The 18,946-nt window shown below is 39.1% G+C and overlaps 1 protein-coding gene across 1 annotated transcript in view; it reads left to right on the top strand.

Moving 5' to 3' along the window:
• Window positions 1-18,946, top strand: part of CAPRIN1 (cell cycle associated protein 1) — a 44,439-nt gene that overhangs the window by 18,989 nt on the left and 6,504 nt on the right. Inside the window, exons 5-15 of the mRNA XM_005661021.3 lie at window positions 4,185-4,423; window positions 4,516-4,598; window positions 7,442-7,579; window positions 8,714-8,766; window positions 8,844-8,930; window positions 10,260-10,415; window positions 10,536-10,644; window positions 13,970-14,031; window positions 14,518-14,628; window positions 14,834-14,983; window positions 16,199-16,349. Of these exons, the coding sequence (XP_005661078.1) occupies window positions 4,185-4,423; window positions 4,516-4,598; window positions 7,442-7,579; window positions 8,714-8,766; window positions 8,844-8,930; window positions 10,260-10,415; window positions 10,536-10,644; window positions 13,970-14,031; window positions 14,518-14,628; window positions 14,834-14,983; window positions 16,199-16,349 (1,339 nt within the window). The remainder of the gene's footprint in view (window positions 1-4,184; window positions 4,424-4,515; window positions 4,599-7,441; window positions 7,580-8,713; window positions 8,767-8,843; window positions 8,931-10,259; window positions 10,416-10,535; window positions 10,645-13,969; window positions 14,032-14,517; window positions 14,629-14,833; window positions 14,984-16,198; window positions 16,350-18,946) is intronic.

Below are 18,946 nucleotides of genomic sequence, written 5' to 3'. Positions count from 1 at the left end.
GTATGGATCGAATCAGAGATGCAGCTGCCAGCTTAGGCCACAGCAGCAGCAACACCAGATCTGAGCCACGTCTGCGGTCTACGCCACAGCTCGCATCAATGCTGGATCCTTAACCCCCTGTGAGGCCAGGGGTCAAACCTGCATCCTCATGAATACTGAGCCACAAGGGAATGCTTTTTTTTTTTTTTTTTTTTTTTTTTTTTTTTTTTTTTTGTCTTTTTGCCTTTTCTAGGGCCACTCCCGCATATGGAGGGTCCCAGGCTAGGGGTCTAATCAGAGCTGTAGCCACCAGCCTACCCCAGAGCCACAGCAACACAGGATCCGAGCCGCATCTGCAAGCTTCACCATAGCTCATGGCAATGCCGGGTCCTTAACCCACTGAGCAAGGCCAGGGGTCGAACCCGCAACCTCATGGTTCCTAGTCGGATTCGTTGACCGCTACACCACAACAGGGACTCTGGGAATGCTTTTCTATCAGCTCTTAATCCAACAAAGTGGTGTGTTTCTCCCAGACGTCTTTTGATGTGACAAAAGCCTTTGGGAAAAGGGTAAAAATTAAATACAAACAAAGTCAAATACTTTCTTGGAAATTGAGACCACAAAATTAATATCTTTCTGAGTTAGTATAAACTTACTTGGTGAAAGGCTTATAGCAACGTTGAATCATAAAGTAGCCTGTGATTTGGTGAAATGAATAAACAAGATCGGTTATTATGTGATGAGAGGCAGTGTAGTACAGAGATGAAAAATTCTGATTCTGGAACCAGACCGCCTGGTTTGAATCCCGATTTCTGCCACTTATACTTAATAGTTGTATGACTTTAAAGAGTTACCTTGAGAAGTGTTGGAGTTTTCCTGAGAAACAGAGCCAGTAGGGTAGAGGAAGGGTGGGAGAGGGAGTGGGGAGAGGCTGTCACTCGTCTAATCTGTACAGATAGCAGTGATAATAGTGCCTACATCATTATGGGCTTGTGCTTAGAACAGTATTTGATGCATAACTGTTTCATGCACTTAATGTTGTTACTTTCTAAATTTAATTTTTTTTTTTTTTTTTTGTCTTTTTGCCTTTTCTTGAGCCACTCCTGCGGCATATGGAGGTTCCCAGGCTAGGGGTCGAATTGGAGCTGTAGCCACCGGCCTACGCCAGAGCCACGGCCACGCGGGATCCGAGCCGCGTCTGCGACCTACACCACAGCTCACGGCAACGCCGGATCATTAACCCACTGAGCAAGGGCAGGGATCAAACCCGTGATCTCATGGTTCCTAGTCAGATTCATTTAACCACTGCGCCACGACGGGAACTCCCTAAATTTGACTAAAGGTGGAAAATATTGTTGACAGCTCCCAAAATGGAGTAAAGGAAATTTAATTTACACCCAAGTAGGGGTTTGTTCTACTTAGCTTAGATCAGAGCCTCAGACTTGATGAACCCTTCTCAATTTCTTATTCTGATCTTTTTTTTTTTTTTTTTTTTTTTTTTAAGTGGGTCATAGAAGTAGAAATGTTATATACAGCTTAGTGTAGACTATTTCTGAAGCTAGGGTCACTGTGTAGATGAAAATACTTGTACCTTCCTTTGCTTCTTTTTAAAAAAATGGCTGTACCTTTGGCATATGGAAGTTCCAGGCCTAGGTGTTGAATCAGAGCTGTAGTTGCCGGCCTGTGCCTCAGCCATGGCAACCCCAGTCTGAGCTGCACCTGTGACCTACACCCCAGCTTGCAGCAGTGCCGGATCCCTAACCCACTGAGTGAGGCCAGGAATCAAACCTGAGTCCTCATGGACACTACATTGGGTTCTTAACCCAGTGAGCCCTTGTTTTTTTGGTATGTGTTTTCAGGAACTTTTCACTGGGCCTTTAACTTTATTGGCGGTCCTTTTATTTAACTCTGATTCTTTTTGTTTTATTTTAGGGCCACAGTCGAGGCATATGGAAGTTCCCAGGCTAGGGGTGAATTGGAGCTGCAGCTGCAGGTCTACACCACAGCCCCAGCAACTCTGAATCCGAGGTGCATCTGTGACCTACACCACAGCTCGTGGCAATGCCGAATCCTTAACCCAGTGAGTGGGGCCAGGGATCAGACCCATATCCTCATGGCTACTAGTTGGGTTTGTTTCTGCTGCCCTACAATGGGAATTCCTACCTCTCATTCCTTATTGTATGTACTTTTTATTAACTTTTTTTTTTTTTCATTCAAGAGCTTCTTTAACTTAGCTCTAGCCTACATTCTCTAGTCTTCATAATGTTCCCTACTTGAACTGCTCATTTCATCCATAGTGGCTTTATTATCTTACTTCTTTTGCTTTCTTGACTTACTTTCTCATTCCTGCCTTTCTTCTAGAATATTTCCTGCCTCCAGCTACCTATAAAGATCTCTCTGCTCTAAAATTGCACACACACCCCAATAAGACCTATCTTAGGAGTACATGTCACATTCTCCTTGAAAGCTTGCTGGACCACTCTTGCTTAGAGAGATCTCAAGTCTCTATTCATATGTACTATTCACACACTATTTATTTATTTATCTCTCTCTCTTTTGTTCTTTGTCCTTTTAGGGCGGCACCCTCGGCATATGGAGGTTCCCAGGCTAGGGGTCTAATCAGGGCTGTTGCTACCGGCCTACGCCAGAGCCATAGCAATGCCATATCCACGCCGTGTCTGAGACCTACACCATAGCTCATGGCAACACCAGATTCTCAACCCACTGAGCTAGGCCAGGGATTGAACCTGCAACCTCATGGTTCCTAGTCATATTCGTTTCCACTGTGCCACGACGGGAACTCCTCACCCACTATTTATGGTTAAGATATCATTTAATCTGTTACCCTATCTCCTGCCATTATACATCTGTTGTATTGCAACCTTTATCATTTCTTCCACGTCTCTCTTCCCCATTTCTCCTTTTGTTATATATTTCGTGTGTCCTTATTTTGTTTTTTTCTTTTTCAGTTTATCCTAGTGAGGCTCAGAAAGGGGGAGAAGATGGGAAGGAAAACCTTGTCATGGGGAGTAACCTTGTGGCTCATTGGGTTAAGGATCCTTTGGCACTGCTGTGGCATGGGTTTGATTCCTGGCAAGAAAGAAAAAAAAAAACAACACTCTCATGGCTTTTAAAAAGACTGACCTTTCTTTGACCCATACTGATGCTAAGTGTGTAAAAAGGAGAAATTTAAGTTCAGCTGATGCTCTCCTTTCAGCCCTTCCCAGGGAAGAAAAGGAGTGGTGGAAGGAGAAAAGTAGTGGGGAAAATATATTCATACTTAGCTTTTCCCTATCTTTTACTGCCACCTTCTTTTTCTCTGGCAGCATCCCCTAATCTATAAAAACAAATCAGTTTTAGTCACTATTTTAAATAAGTTGGAATGCCTTGTTAATGCCAGTGGTAGATTGTTTGGGATGAGGGTCAGTAATGGATGTTGACATCTTCTTAGTCAGTAGTAAGCACTTAAGAGTTTTGGACCATTTTTTCATAGAGATAGATATAGGTAATTTTTTTAGTTGTGGCTGTATTGACCCAGGACCTTAATTAACATTTTTAATCTTTATGGTTTCTGTTACCAAAAATTTCAAAACTAGAGGAAGGACTATAGTGAACTCATATTTACCCATACCTAGTTTTTAGTTATTGTTATCATGGGCAATTGTATTTCATATATACTTCTACTCCCTTGTTTCCTGTTAGATTGTTTTGAAGCAAATTCCAAATTGTTTCATTGGTACCGTTTCAGTATAGTAATCTTCTAGGGAAAGAGGTATTTTGAATTTCTAACATCTACTTAAAACAGATGATTTATTTTAGGAGTTCCCATGTGGCTCAGCAGAAACGAATCTGACTAGTATCCATGAGGATGTGGGTTTGATCCCTGGCTTCGCTCAGTGGGTCAGGCAGGGATCTGGCGTTGCTGTGAGCTGTGGTGTAGGTCGCAGACAGTACTTGGATCTGGAGTTGCTGTGGTGTAGACTGCAGATGCAGCTTTAACCTGGGAACTTCCGTATGCCACACCTCTGGCCCTAAAATGTTAAAAACAAAACAAAACCAAAAAACAACTTTTTAAGTTGAGGATCAGTCTTGTTTGTCAGGTCACAAACAAATGAATGACATATGCCTTATTTATGTTGGACCTGAAATTGAAATAGAGTTTCATAAAATTCATTTCTGTGTCTTATGTTGATATTCTCATGCAGATTCAGAAAACAATAAAGAAGACAGCACGTCGGGAGCAGCTCATGAGAGAAGAAGCTGAACAGAAACGTTTAAAAACTGTACTTGAGCTACAGTATGTTTTGGACAAATTGGGAGATGATGAAGTGCGGACTGACTTGAAGCAAGGTTTGAATGGAGTGCCAATATTGTCTGAAGAGGAATTGTCATTGTTGGATGAGTTCTACAAATTAGCAGACCCTGAACGGGACATGAGCTTGAGGTATACTGCTGTTTGATAATAGAAATTCCTAAATGTTATATTGAGTTGGCAACTCAAAGGTAGTTAACTGGCTGCGTTTTTATTATTTTAAGGTTGAATGAGCAGTATGAACATGCCTCCATTCACCTGTGGGACTTGCTAGAAGGAAAGGAAAAACCTGTATGTGGAACAACCTGTGAGTATCATTGACATCTTTTGATTTTGTGCCTGAGAATCTTTGAAATTTGATTTCCTATTTAAAAGTTATGTTAATTGAAGAAATTTTAGAACTATGTAAATAACGTTCATCCACTATTTACTTTTTGGTTTATTTTCTTTATGTATTTGTATTATTTTTGCAAAATTTTTGTGTAAGTCAAAACACCAGCATCAAACATTCAAAAATCTGTAAAGACAGGAGTCCTAAATTAATGTGGTTTTGTTCATAAGTTAATTCTAGTTAAGGCGGACACATTAAATCCAAATTGACTCTTCATTGTTTTTGGTATTAGATAGGGGCTGGTTTTTTCTTTTGGATGACATTACGTGAAACATATGTACTGTACCCAGTACTTTGTACTCATGGTCATTGCCTTGGTCTTTCTTTAGTTTTTCTTAGACTTCTAGTAATTTGAGACTTTCTTTTTCTTTTTCCCTGTATTTTAAAAAAACTAATATCTAGACAAGTATTCTATATGTGAGCTCCTTAACTACAAATATGCGATTGTATTTTGATCTTTTTTTTTTTTTTAAGAGTGTTTTAAGTTTTACTACCTCAGTAAATGAGGAGTTTTAGATTTGAACCCCTTGGTAAATCAGAATAGAGCCTTAGATATTTTTAAAGTCATTTTAGGGAAGTAGATTTTTGAACATATATGCCAAAAATAGCTGTCTGTGCTTTGTTTTTAGCTATTTGGTTGAAAAGAAACTAATTGGGTTATAAGATTTAGTTGGCAAAACTATATGATGCAATTTGGAGTGTATTTGCTTTAGGGAAGTGTGTAGATCTCATATGAGGAACCACTCCTTTTCTGTCTTTTCATGTAAGAAATCATTTTCTTGTTTGTTAACTTGTGTTTATATTTCTTTGTAAAAAAAACTTTGGCTTCTTGATTTTAGTTCTGCCACAAATATGTATTGATTTTACCACTTGAAGTTTGGAAAGTGATTGTCATGTATGTAAACTTGTTAGCTTCAAAAAGTAGTTTTAGGTCAAGCCTCATCAAATTTTCATGAGCATTATTGAGGAATAACAAGGATTAAAGTCCAAGCTTTAAGTCTACTTTGGTATTATTTTCTACCTAGTGTTGTTCCTGCATCTTAGGGATGTAACATCTTTATCTGTAGTTAATGCAAGATACAGTTTACTCAAATTAGTATTTTTATGTGCATTCAATTTTCATACACTTTTTAAATTAAAAAAATTTTTTCCTTGTTTTTTTGGCTGTGCTCCTGGTTTTTGGTTTTTTTTGATAGTTTTATTTTTAATAGGATTAATTTGATAATACTTTGATGTAATGTTGTCCCCGAACATTTTTCTCTGTAGTGATCCATTAGGAAATAGCCTTACTCTACATCTACTCTACCAGGCCAGGAAATTGAGAGTAATTGACAGATACCTTCCTCCACTGCTCTCATGTGCCCTTTATGTCTTCGTGTACCAAATTCTGACAGTTTTATTTGCCTTTAAGATATTTTTATTTTTTTTAATTTTTAAAATTTATTTATTTTTTTGCCTTTTCTAGTGCCACTTCCCACTGCATATGGAGGTTCCCAGGATAGGGGTCTAATCGGAACCGTAGCCACTGGCCTATGCCAAAGCCACAGATCTGAGATGCATCTGTAACCTACACCACAGTTCACAGCAATGCCAGATCCTTAACCCACTGAGCAAGGCCAGGGATCGAACCTGCAACCTCATGGTTCCTAGTCGGATTCGTTAACCACTGCGCCACGACACGAACTCGTAAAATATCTTTTGAATCTACTTCTCTTTCTCTACTTTTCTGCCTTTCTTGTCTATGCAGTCTCTTAAATAAATCTACCACCACCCATCCCTCGTTAAAGTCTTTTAGTGATTTTATTTTAATCACATCTGTTAGGCGTTTATCCTTGACTTTGAAGACTTTGCATGTTCTGGCCCATATGAGTCTCTTCAGACTCATTTTTCCTTATGCTTTTTCTTACTCTCTAGGTGTCAGCTTGAATGCATACTTTAATTTTCATACATTTGGCATCCTTCTTTGTACAGGCCTTTGTAAATGATGTTGCTTTTGCCTTGAAGCACTTCTTTCCTTTCTTCTACTGATCTTCCAGATCTCAGCTCTTGCAGTACTTAACACCAAGAAAGCCTATCATGGTCTTTCCCTAACTAGGTCCAATCCATTATACTTCTGTGTAGTACTTTTCATAGATGTAACTTTACTGTTTTTGTGTTTGATAACTCTTCTCAGTTGGACTGTAAGCTTAGGGAGGGTAGATACTGTATCTTTTACTTAGCTTTCTGTAGCTCCAGTGCCTAGTATATTGCCTAACACATAGTTAGGTGCTAAATAAGTGTTTATTGAATGAATAAATGGTAATTGTTAGCTCTTTTTGAACTAACTTATTTAAGATACTTAAAGTTTATTACAAATAGGGAGTTCCCTTTGAGGTGCAGTGGAAACGAAGCTGACTGGGAACTATGAGGTTGCGGGTTTGATCCCTGGCCTCGCCTAGTCAGTTAAGGATCTGGCGTTGCCATGAGCTGTGGTGTAGGCTGACAGCTGTAGCTCCTATTAGACCCCTAACCTGGGAACCTTCATATGCTGTGGGTGCAGCCCTAAAAAGCAAAAAAAAAAAAAAAAAAAAAGAAGAAGAATATTACAAATAGTTTTTTGGCTCCTATCATTCTGTTATAAGTATCTGTTGGAATTTAATGTTTTTAGGTGGTGATGAGGGTTTCCCCCCCACCACCACAGTATTTTGTAGAATGTTGAATCTTATTCAAGTCAGGCATCCTTAGATAGTCCAAGATTATAATTCATATTCTGTTTTTAGATAAAGCTCTAAAGGAAATTGTTGAGCGTGTTTTCCAGTCAAACTACTTTGACAGCACCCACAACCACCAGAATGGGCTCTGTGAGGAAGAAGAGGCAGCCTCAGCACCGACGGTTGAAGACCAGGTAGCTGAAGCTGGTGAGTACTCAGATGGATGTGAGCTTTAGTTTAGGGTCCTGTTTTTATTTTCCTTTACTACAAGTTCAAGCTGTACATTTCTTTAGTTGTGTATGTACACTTAGATTTTTAAAGAAACTTTAAGCATGATCACTTATTAAGATAAAGCAAATTAAGAGTAATTCCCTGAGGTATTAAATATCAGTTGTTTATCTTACTGATCTTGATCACAATTACAAACTGATGTTTTCTCTTGCTGCAGTATTGCTGGGTTGGAGTATGGATGAGAGGCAACTGTTATAAGGCTTTTCAAATAGATTTTTGACTGATGTGCCTAGATTTATTGCCGTTTACCATGCCAGTATATGACATGAATGGTGTGAGGTTTTGTTCTTTTTTTTTTTTTTTAATGATGGAGGATTATAATTCCATGATCTTGAACTATAAATTCCTCAGTTGCCAGAGTTCTGTTCTAGCACCCAGCACATCACTAATATGTAGGTAAGCACTTATTATGAGTATTTCTATGATAACTTAAGTTGCTGAGTAAAATTTTGAGTACTATTGAAATTATTGGTGGGGTATACATTTTGTAATGGGTTAAAAGCATGGATTCTAGAATCAGACTGCCTGGATAAAATCTTGGCTACAACACTTTGTGTAACTTTGGGCGAGTTACCAAACTTCTCCATACCTTAGGTTCTCCACTTAGGAAGTTATATGTAATACATGTATATGGTGCCTGGCACATGGTAAGGCATGGTAGTAGTGTTAGCTATTAGGTTGAAACTAGAAGAGAAGATTGCACATTGATGGAATTTATGGTGGCAGAGCAACATAGGACAGTTGTTGTCCCCCCACCCCTTATCACTTTCATTTTACCAAGTAGATTAAAATGGAGAATTGGATGCTGTTTTATTGGCATTTATACTTGATCTGGAATAACTCCTATTAAAATAAAGTAATTTATTTTGGAATAAATGGAAAACTTTCTAAATATATTGTAAGAATAATAAAATATAGAAATTGACTGTTGACTATAACTAAATAAATTCAAACTGTGATGGTGAATTGTTTTGGAGATTGAATTAATTGTTAACTTTAAGAAAAGATAACTCACACTGTTTTGTCTCGTTTTTTTTTTTAACCTCTTAGAACCTGAGCCAGCAGAAGAATACACTGAACAAAGTGAAGTCGAATCAACAGAGGTATGATTTTTATTTAATGCTGTCTTTTCCTTTCTGCCTTTCAAACAGAGGTCTCAAATATTTATTTTGTTTTGCAGTATGTAAATAGACAATTTATGGCAGAAACACAGTTCAGCAGTGGTGAAAAGGAGCAGGTAGATGAGTGGACAGTCGAAACAGTTGAGGTAAGAGTTCTCTGTTACAAGGTTGATGTCTTTTGTCTTTAATAGTAATTTTTATTTCCTAATTAACAGATTTAGATTAAGTATTTTGTATTGTTAGTACATTTATTATAATAACAAACTCAGATTGTTCTGTTTCAAAGATGGTTTGCTTATTATCTCTGTGGATATTTAATATAATCACTGCTTTGCTGATCCAGTTATATGAAGTTATACAGATATTGGAGTTCTTGTTGTGGCTCAGTGAAAACGAATCTGACTAGTATCCATGAGGACGCAGGTTCAATCCCTGGCCTTGCTCAGTGGGTTAAGGATCCTGTGTTGCCTCAGATCTTGCATTGTTGTTGCTGTGGCTGTGGTGTAGGCCAGGAGCTATAGCTCCGTTTTGACCCTTAGCCTGGGGACTTCCATATGCCGCGAGTGTGGCTCTAAAGAGACAAAAAAAAAAAAAAAAAAAAAAAAAAGGAAATTATACAAATATCTGTGTGTAATTTAGGGGGTTAATCTGTCTATCAAAGTATATGATTTTTTATCAGGTTGCTCTATAAAAATCTGAGTTTCCACTTGGATAGCCTTCAGAAAGACCTACCTTACAGAGTGATACATTGGAGTGTCATTTTAGATTCCTCCTCCATCCTAGTGCTGTTGATTACCAGTCTCTGTTATCTCAGTATTGCTTATAAAGGAGATAAGGTTATGTCTTGCCCAGGCTCAACTGGTATGACTTGCTCAGGCTTAAAAGCCAGAAAAGGAATATAAATTTGAGGCAATTAAAAATTAGTGCGATTTCTCAGCAGAGCAGGGAGTTATTAAAAACAATAATCAGGAGAAATTATTAGAACTAGGAAAATGATAGGTGGAATGAGCTTTGGCTTTTGTGGCAGTCTAGATGAAATGATTGAGCTTGATGCTGTGGTATCTGCAGAGAGAATGAAATGATGGGAGCTCAAGCTTCATGATAATAATAGTCAACATTTCTTGAATGTTCAGCATATGTCAGGTAGTGGAATAGATTTATGTTTGATATAGATATGTAGCCTTACTTAATGTAAAGGCTTAACAGTTTTAAGTAAAATCCATGATTTTAGGAAGTAAGCACAGATAGTTTGTTGAAAGCAGTTTACGGGGTAAATCTGAAAGTCTACATGGTGACCCTGTGGAATTGGGAACATTGTAGAAGTGGCATTGATCAGAACATTAAAGTTAGCATCATTTGGTCAGGTTGACTGCATTTGAGTCTGCTATTCTGTTTACACTATAGATGGCCTATGTAATTTGGGGACTGGTCATGATGACGGACCTCTGTCACTGTTCCAATCCATTCCCCTTTAGGTGGTAAATTCACTCCAGCAGCAACCTCAGGCTGCATCTCCTTCAGTACCAGAGCCTCACTCTTTGACTCCAGTGGCTCAAGCAGATCCTCTCGTGAGAAGACAACGAGTACAGGACCTTATGGCGCAAATGCAGGGGCCCTATAATTTCATACAGGTAGGTGTGGTTTAGTCAAACACTATAACAGAAGGTTTAAGCGTTTACATTTTTAGTCAAACACTATAACAGAAGGTTTAAGCGTTTACATATTTAATTCCATTGTATCCTAACTTGTAGGATTCAATGTTGGATTTTGAAAACCAGACACTTGATCCTGCCATTGTATCTGCACAGCCTATGAATCCAGCCCAAAATATGGACATACCCCAACTGGTTTGCCCTCCAGGTTAGTAATGATACTTTTTGTTTGTTTGTTTTTTGGTCACACACTCAGCATATGGAAGTTAGCCACCAGGGATGGAATCTGAGCCATAGCTGTGACCTATACTGCAGCTGTGCAGTGCTGGTTTCTTAACCCACTGCCGCTGGGCTGGGGATCAAACCCACACCTCCACAGTGACCCAAGCTGCTGCAGTCTGATCCTTAACTTATTGCACCGTAGCAGGAACTCTAGTGATGGTACATTTTCATTTGAGAAATAAAGGATAAAGCCAAAGCTTTCAGGTTTTTGTGAACTTTGTGAAAATTAATTTTTTTCTCTTTAATGCTTGCTTAATATTTAGATCTTGTATCTTTTAATTTTATAGGAAATATTACTTTTTTTTCTGTAATATGAACACTAAATGTAGTTCCATCATGTTAACTTTACTGGCAAATAGACATACATAAAAGTACATGCAGGAGTTTACACTGTGGCACAATGGTATTGGTGGTGTCTTGGGAGTACTGGGATGCAGGCTCAATCCCTGGCCCAGCATAGTGGGTTAAAGATCCGGCATTGCCATAGCTGCAGCTTAGGTTGCAACTTTGGCTTGAATCTGATCCTTGGCCTGGGAACTCTATATGCTGCAGGGTGGCCACAAAAAAAAAAAAGTACATGCAGATTTACAATTCGGTGAGTTTTCACAAACTTGAACACACCAGCACCCAGGAAGTGGAACATTATCAGTACCCCAGAAGCCTACTTGTCCTCCCTCTCTCTTTGCCCCTTATTTTTTTTTTTTTTTTTTTGTCTTTTTGCTATTTCTTGGGCTGCTCCCGCAGCATATGGAGGTTCCCAGGCTAGGGGTTGAATCGGAGCTGTAGCCACCGGCCTACGCCAGAGCCATAGCAACACAGGATCCAAGCCGCATCTGCAACCCCTTGCTCACGGCAACGCCGGATCGTTAACCCACTGAGCAAGGGCAGGGACCGAACCCGCAACCTCATGGTTCCTAGTCAGATTCGTTAACCACTGCGCCACGATGGGAACTCCTCTTTGCCCCTTATTAACCACTTCCTGACTTACAGAACTATGGACCTGTTTTTCCTATTTCAAAATTAATCTAGGAATAAAAATAAGTGTCTTTTTTGAAGGATGATTGCAGCTTTTTAGAATTTCTGAACATTTTATTACTTAAATAAAAATATGAGATGCAGTAGCGAAGTGATTTAGGGAATGCTTAAGAGGAAAGGAGAAAAGATAGACTGAAGACAGCTGAAGTTTCAAACTACTGTTTTTACACCAGTTTTTGAAACATCAACATACTAAATAGGGTAGGTGCGTGGTGTTGTGTTCAGTGGAGCATCTCTTTTGAGTTTAGTAATTTTGAGTTTTGTTTTTTCCTAGAACAGGCCAGCATTAAGGACATAAAAGTGGAACCATATAAAGTAGCACATTTAATATTGTTAATCTTAAATGTCATGAAAGGAGTTGCTGGTAAAAACATGTTTAATGAACACAATTAATATGGTAACGTAGTTAGGATTTCTCTACTTTAGAGAAATGGAGCTTATATCTCTCCACCAAGAGTTAGAAAACAGGAGTTCCCGTCGTGGCGCAGTGGTTAACGAATCCGACTAGGAACCATGAAGTTGCGGGTTCGGTCCCTGCCCTTGCTCAGTGGGTTAATGATCCGGCGTTGCCGTGAGCTGTGGTGTAGGTTGCAGACGTGGCTCGGATCCCGCGTTGCTGTGTCTCTGGCGTAGGCCGGTGGCTACAGCTCCGATTCGACCCCTAGCCTGGGACCCTCCATATGCCGCAGGAGCGGCCCAAGAAATAGCAACAACAACAACAACAACAAAAAGACAGAAAGACAAAAAAAAAAAAAAAAAGTTAGAAAACAGAGCCAGGGAATCAGAGTTACTAGTGTTCACTTTTTGAGCTCTATCAGAGGGAGAAAACAAATAGTTTTAGCTGTGCCAGTCCACAAATGCAGCACTTACATAACCTGTAAAGCTATTTAGATATTCCGGTAATGCTGAGTTCATTAGACACTCCAATGAAAATAACTGTTTCCAAATGACTAACCAAAGATACTATATGTTTTTTTCTTTTTTTTTTAAGATACTTTTTTTTTTTTTTTTTTTTTTTTTGGTCTCTTTAGGGCGGCATACAGAGGTTCCCAGGCTTGGGGTCCAATTGGAACTGTAGCCGCCAGCCTGTGCCACAGCTACAGCAACACCAAATCCGAGCGGAGTCTGTGACCTACACCACAGCTCATGGCAACACCGGATCCTTAACCCAGTGAGCGAGGCCATGGATTGAACCCACGTCCTCATGGATGCTAGTCAGGTTCATTAACCACTGAACTGTGAACTCCTAAGATACTTTGTTTTAATTATCTGTCTAAAAGTGATTTGGGAAGGGATTGAAAGGATGATGGGAGCTGGCAATAATATGTATACTAAATTGTATGTAGGCTTTTAAAGGTGTGTTTTTATTTATTTATTCCTTGTGGAAACATTAGAATTTTTTTCCCCCCCTTTTTGGCCACGTGTTCAGCATGCGGAAGTTCCTGACCAGGGATCAAATCTGTGCCACAGTAGTGACAAGGCAGGCCACTAGGGAAGTCCTGGAAAAATTTGAAACTGTATTGAAAGTTAATAATGTTAAAATGTCACTAGATGGAGTTCCTGTCGTGGCGCAGTGGTTAACGAATCCGACTAGGAACCATGAGGTTGCGGGTTTGATCCCTGCCCTTGCTCAGTGGGTTAACGATCCAGTGTTGCCGTGAGCTGTGGTGTAGGTTGCAGACGCGGCTCGGATCCCGCGTTGCTGTGGCTCTGGCGTAGGCCAGTGGCTACAGCTCCGATTCGACCCCTAGCCTGGGAACCTTCATATGCCGAGGGCGCGGCCCAAGAAATAGCAACAACAACAACAACGAAAAGACAAAAGACAAAAAAAAAAAAAAATGTCACTAGATACTATCTACCTAAAGTCTTGTGTAAGAGCAATGCCACTTAATAGTTGCTGCTTTAAAAGACTCTGGATAACACTGGCATTGATTCTTATTATTCTGCTCTATACTTCATTTTTAGTACTGTCTTGATAATACCTTATGTTGCTTGACTAAAGTGAAAGCCATTCTGACAGTTGACTAATAATGACTGGCAATGAGTTGAAAATGCTCACTTGAAAACCAAAATCTTACCTATATTTTCCCGTTTATTTTCATGATTACTAAAAAAGTTTTTTGACTATGGAAATTTGACTTTAGCAACCAAGTAAAAGGTATTTATACATCTCTGAAGAACTTTTTTTATGACAATTTTTTTGGTCAATTTTGCAGTTCATTCTGAATCTAGACTTGCTCAGCCTAATCAAGTTTCTGTACAACCAGAAGCTACACAGGTAAGAGTGATATAAATATTTTTGTAGGTTTGTTTTAATCAGTTATTAGACTTCTTTCTTAGTTAGCTTGTGAAAATCGGGTATGAATTTAGTCTGCGTCTGAGTCTAGCATGGGAAGCTGTCAGCCTTTATTTCTATATTTTGATTTATTTTTTTCTTTTGATGAACTTAGCATCTTTTTTGTTGTTAATCTTTGTGTTTATAATGAAGGAAGAAGCCTTTTAATTTTGAACTAACAATTGGAGAAGGACATGTTTTCAGTGTCATAATTACAAAATTTAGTGTAGATGACATCATCATAGAAGCATTTGTGAGAAACTTGATAATTGGACTAGAGTTTATTTAACTTTGAACTTTAATAATATGTGTATTTTTACAGTTACTAAGTATCATAGTCTCTTTAACAGGTAATGTCTGTTTCTTAGCTCTCTGCATTAGAGTTGCTTTGTAACAGAATGAAGCTTTGTTTTCTTTACTTATTTGTAGGTTCCTTTGGTTTCATCCACAAGTGAGGGATATACAGCATCTCAGCCGTTGTACCAGCCTTCTCATGCCTCAGAGCAACGACCACAAAAGGAACCAATTGACCAGATTCAGGCAAGTTCTGTTACCAGGTCATATAAACTTCATTAATTGGTTGGCGATAAATAACTGTTAATATAGGATATCTTCTTTTTGGACCTAATGCATGCACTGCGGTATTTGTATTTCATAAAATGGTTGAGTTTGTTAGCATGTTTGGGTGATAGACTTGGCTTATTTAGGTCATCACTAAAGTGCATCTATTCACTTTTGTGTTTAGGCAGCAATCTCTTTAAATACAGACCAGACTACAGCATCATCATCCCTTCCTGCTGCTTCTCAGCCTCAGGTGTTCCAGGCTGGAACAAGCAAACCTTTACATAGCAGTGGAATCAATGTAAATGCAGCTCCATTCCAATCCATGCAAACGGTAAGCAAATTAATTCAGCTAACAGTAAGTGCCTGGTGTGTAGTCTTCATGCTAGAGTCTCAACAGAATGTGTTTAACTTTGTGCTTGAGTCTGCATCTACCCTAGCTGTAGAGTGTATATTTAATTGACCATAAACTCTCATTTTTTTTTTTTTTTCCGTTCCCAGAAGAGAAGAAAAATTTGATTCTTCGGTGTTAGGTGTCCACATCTTTTTGTTTTGTAGGTTCACCTTTCTGATTTGATTAACAAAATTTTGAACATGCCGAAAAAGTAGACTGATGAATATCTATATGTAGACCATTACTTTGAATTAACAGTTCTTTACACTTTGTTGCCGTATTTGCTTATTCTTTTATTTTACTGAAGTTATTCTCAAAGTAAATTAAGAGATATGACACTTCACCCTGGTTCTTCAGTAATAAGCATCTCTAAATTGCAGAATTTCTAGAAAATAATGATAATGAAAATACTGTGATCTATAGTATGCAACTAAAACAGTGCTCACAGGAAAATTCTTAGAGTTGAAATACTAACTTTTGGAGTTCCTGTCAAGTGGCTCAGCGGAAACGAATCCGACTAGGAACCATGAGGTTTCGGGTTTGATCCCTGGCCTCGCCTAGTGGTTTAAGGATCCAGTGTTGCTGTGAACTGTGATGTAGCTCGAAGATGCGGCTCAGATCTGGTGTTGGTGTGGCTCTGGTGTAGGCTGGCAGCTGTAGCTCCCATTGGAACTCTAGCCTGGGGAACCTCCGTATGCCCCAGGTGCGGCCCTAAAAAAAGGACAAAAAAGACAAAAAATAAATAAATAAAATAAAATACTAACTTTTGACTACAATATCAATAGAAATAAATATTGAACTTAAAAGTTCATAGATTTATTTAATTTATATAAATGATACTGTACCAGGCGGTTTTATCTCTTAAAAGGATTTCTCATGTGCAATAGCATTTCCAAAGCTTCTGATAATGTGTCTTTAATCCTCATTTGTATTCTGCTTTAACTACAAGGTTGGGGTTAGGGAACAATGTAGTATATATGTATTTTAATACATTGAGGTATATTTCATTAATTGAAGGATTCGTATGTATGTATGATGTCTGAGACTTCTCTAATGCTCTTTACATTTCAGGTAAAACCAGCATTGAGATCTGCCGTGTTGAAAGTAGGAAAATTAGCATAGTGAAAAGAACTAATTTACTTTATTTACTTGTAGGTGTTCAATATGAATGCCCCAGTTCCTCCTGTTAATGAACCTGAAACTTTAAAACAGCAGAATCAGTACCAGACCAGTTATAACCAGAGCTTTTCCAGTCAGCCTCACCAAGTAGAACAAACAGAGCTTCAGCAGGAACAGCTTCAAACAGGTAGGAAAACTAGTGTCACTTCCTTGGCTACTTACTTGTCAGGAATTTTTTTTTTTTGCCATGTCATATGGTAGTTCCCAGGCCAGGGATTAAACCTGCGTCATGGCAGTGACAGCAATACCGGATCCTGAACTGCTAGGCCACTGGCAAGCTCCCTCCAGTGCAGTTATTGGCAGTGTTATGTTAGGAGATTTTGGACTTCATTTGTCTTTTTTAGGGCCACACCTGTGGCATGTGGAAGTTCCCAGGCTAGGGGTCCAATCAGAACTGCAGCTGCCGGCCTATACCACAGACACAGCAAGGTGGGATCTGAGCCTCGTCTTCGACCTGCATCACAGCTCACTACAACGCTGTATCTTCAACCCACTGAGCGAGGCCAGGGATTGAACCCACGTTTTCATGAATGGATACTAGTTGGGTTCATTTCTTCTGCGCCACAAAGGGAACTGCAGGTCTTGGTTATTTAATTCTTAGGAGGCTTAATAGGAATCCTGCAACAAACTGGCAAACTGCTAAGAATCATAGGAATTAATGCTTTAATTTTATCACACTGATGTGAATAACAAATTTTGTTTGTCCAGTTTCATGATAGACTTGGGTCAGCATTGATTTTTTTTCTTACATACCCCTGTAGTGTTATTTGGCATCACTAATGAGTAGGGAGGTTCAGTCAACCATAATCTGATAGAAATTTGTCAGTTAGATTATCTGTGCTCAGCTTCTGAATGTTAAAACTGGGCTTCTTGTTCTTAGGCTCTTTTAATTATTTGATGCCTAGCATACCTTAGTGATATTTTGAGTTTGGTTCCAGACCAATGCAAAAAAATGAAAATCTTGGAGGTCCTGTGGGTTAAGGACCCGATGTTGTCTCCGTGAGGATGTGGGTTTGATCCTTGGCCTTGCTTAGTGGGTTAAGGATCTGGCATTGCTACAAGCCGTGGCCTAGTTTGCATGTGCGGCTCAGCTCCAGTGTTACCTTCACTGTGGTGTGGGCCTCAGCTGCAACTCCAGTTCAACCCCTGGTCTGGGAACTTCTGTATGCTGAAGGTGTGTAGCCATAAAAAGGAAAAAAAAAAATGAGTATCTTGATAAAGTGAGGCACATGAAATTTTTGGTTTCCTAGTGCATAATAGAAATTCTGTTCACACTGTATGTACTATGATCTATTAGGCATGCAGTCTTAATTCAAAAATACTTTATTGCCAGAGCCCTCTGTTGGCTCAGCCAATTAAGGATCTGGTGTTATCACTGCTGTGGTTCAGGATATAGCTGTGGTGCAGGTTCAGTCCCCGGCCCAGGAATTTCCACATGCCGAGGATGTGGCCAAAAAAAAGCCCAACTTCATTGCCAAAAATGCTAACTGTCCTCTGAGACTTCAGTAAGTTGTAGCAATAACATCAAAGATCACTGATCACAGATAACCGTAACAAATACAAAGTAACAGTTTGAAATATTGGGAGAATTACCAAAATGTGACACAGGAAATGTGAAATGAGCAAACACTCTTGGGAAAATGGCACCAATAGACTTGGCCTATGCAAGGTTTCTATAGACCTTCGATTCATAAAAAATGTACTATCTGTGAAGCCCAGTAAAGAGAAGCACAGTGGAACAAAGTATACTTGCATTTGTAAGTTGGTTTTATAGCAGATATATTTGGGTCCTCTAGACATTATGCTGACATGTTTGCTATTTTAACTTTTTCATGGTAGTGTAATGAAATTGAGTTAGTATGTATCATTTGATTTGGTTAGTTTTGCCCTTTGTGCCAGTTGATTTCAAACTGTCTTGTTCTTTTTTTTTTTGGCCGCTTCTGCAGCACATGGAATTCCTGGGCCAGGGATCAGATCTGAGCTGCAGTTGCTACCTATACCGCAACTGCAGCAACGCTGGATCCTTTAACTTACTGTGCAGAGAGATTCTACCAATTTGGTTGTGCCACAGCAGGAATTCCCAGATTGTCTTATTCTTATATTCTACTTGACTTTACTAATAGATTTTGAAGCACTTGAGCTAGATGGTCTTTTCTTAACCATTTCAAAATATACATTATTTATGAAAATCAATAAAACATTTGCAGGTATTTTCAGTAAAAAATAAAATTCGCTCATGTGCTTTTCTTAAATACTTCCACACTAACCACTCTAGTAGGCTCTGTCATCTCTTATCTTGAATATTGCAGTTGTTTCCCTTAATTCTTATTTTATTTCAGTCCGTTCTTCACATACTAGTCAGAGTGATTGTTTTAAAATGTAAATCAGCAGAGTTCCTGTTGTGGCCAGTGGGTTAAGGACCTGACATTGTTTCTGTAAAGGTGCGGGTTCAATCTCTGGCCCTGGCTCAGTAGCTGGCTCAGTGGGTTAAGGATCTGGAGTTGCTTCAAGCTCTAGTGTAGGTTATAGATGGAGCTTGGATCTCGTGTTGCCGTGGCTGTGGCATAGGCCACAGCTGCAGCTCGGATTGGACTCCTAACCTGGGAACTTCTGTGTGCCTCAGGTGTAGCTGTAAAAAGAAAAAAAAAAAATCCATTGTCTCTCTCTTGTTCAGAACCTCCATGTGACTTCCAATTACATTTAAAAAGATACCCAAAGTCTTAA

Source organism: Sus scrofa, chromosome 2 (genome assembly GCF_000003025.6).
Source record: "Sus scrofa isolate TJ Tabasco breed Duroc chromosome 2, Sscrofa11.1, whole genome shotgun sequence".
Taxonomy (NCBI): Eukaryota; Metazoa; Chordata; class Mammalia; order Artiodactyla; family Suidae; genus Sus; species Sus scrofa.
Note: the sequence above shows the minus strand (reverse complement) of the source record. Positions and strands in the feature narration are given on the sequence as shown.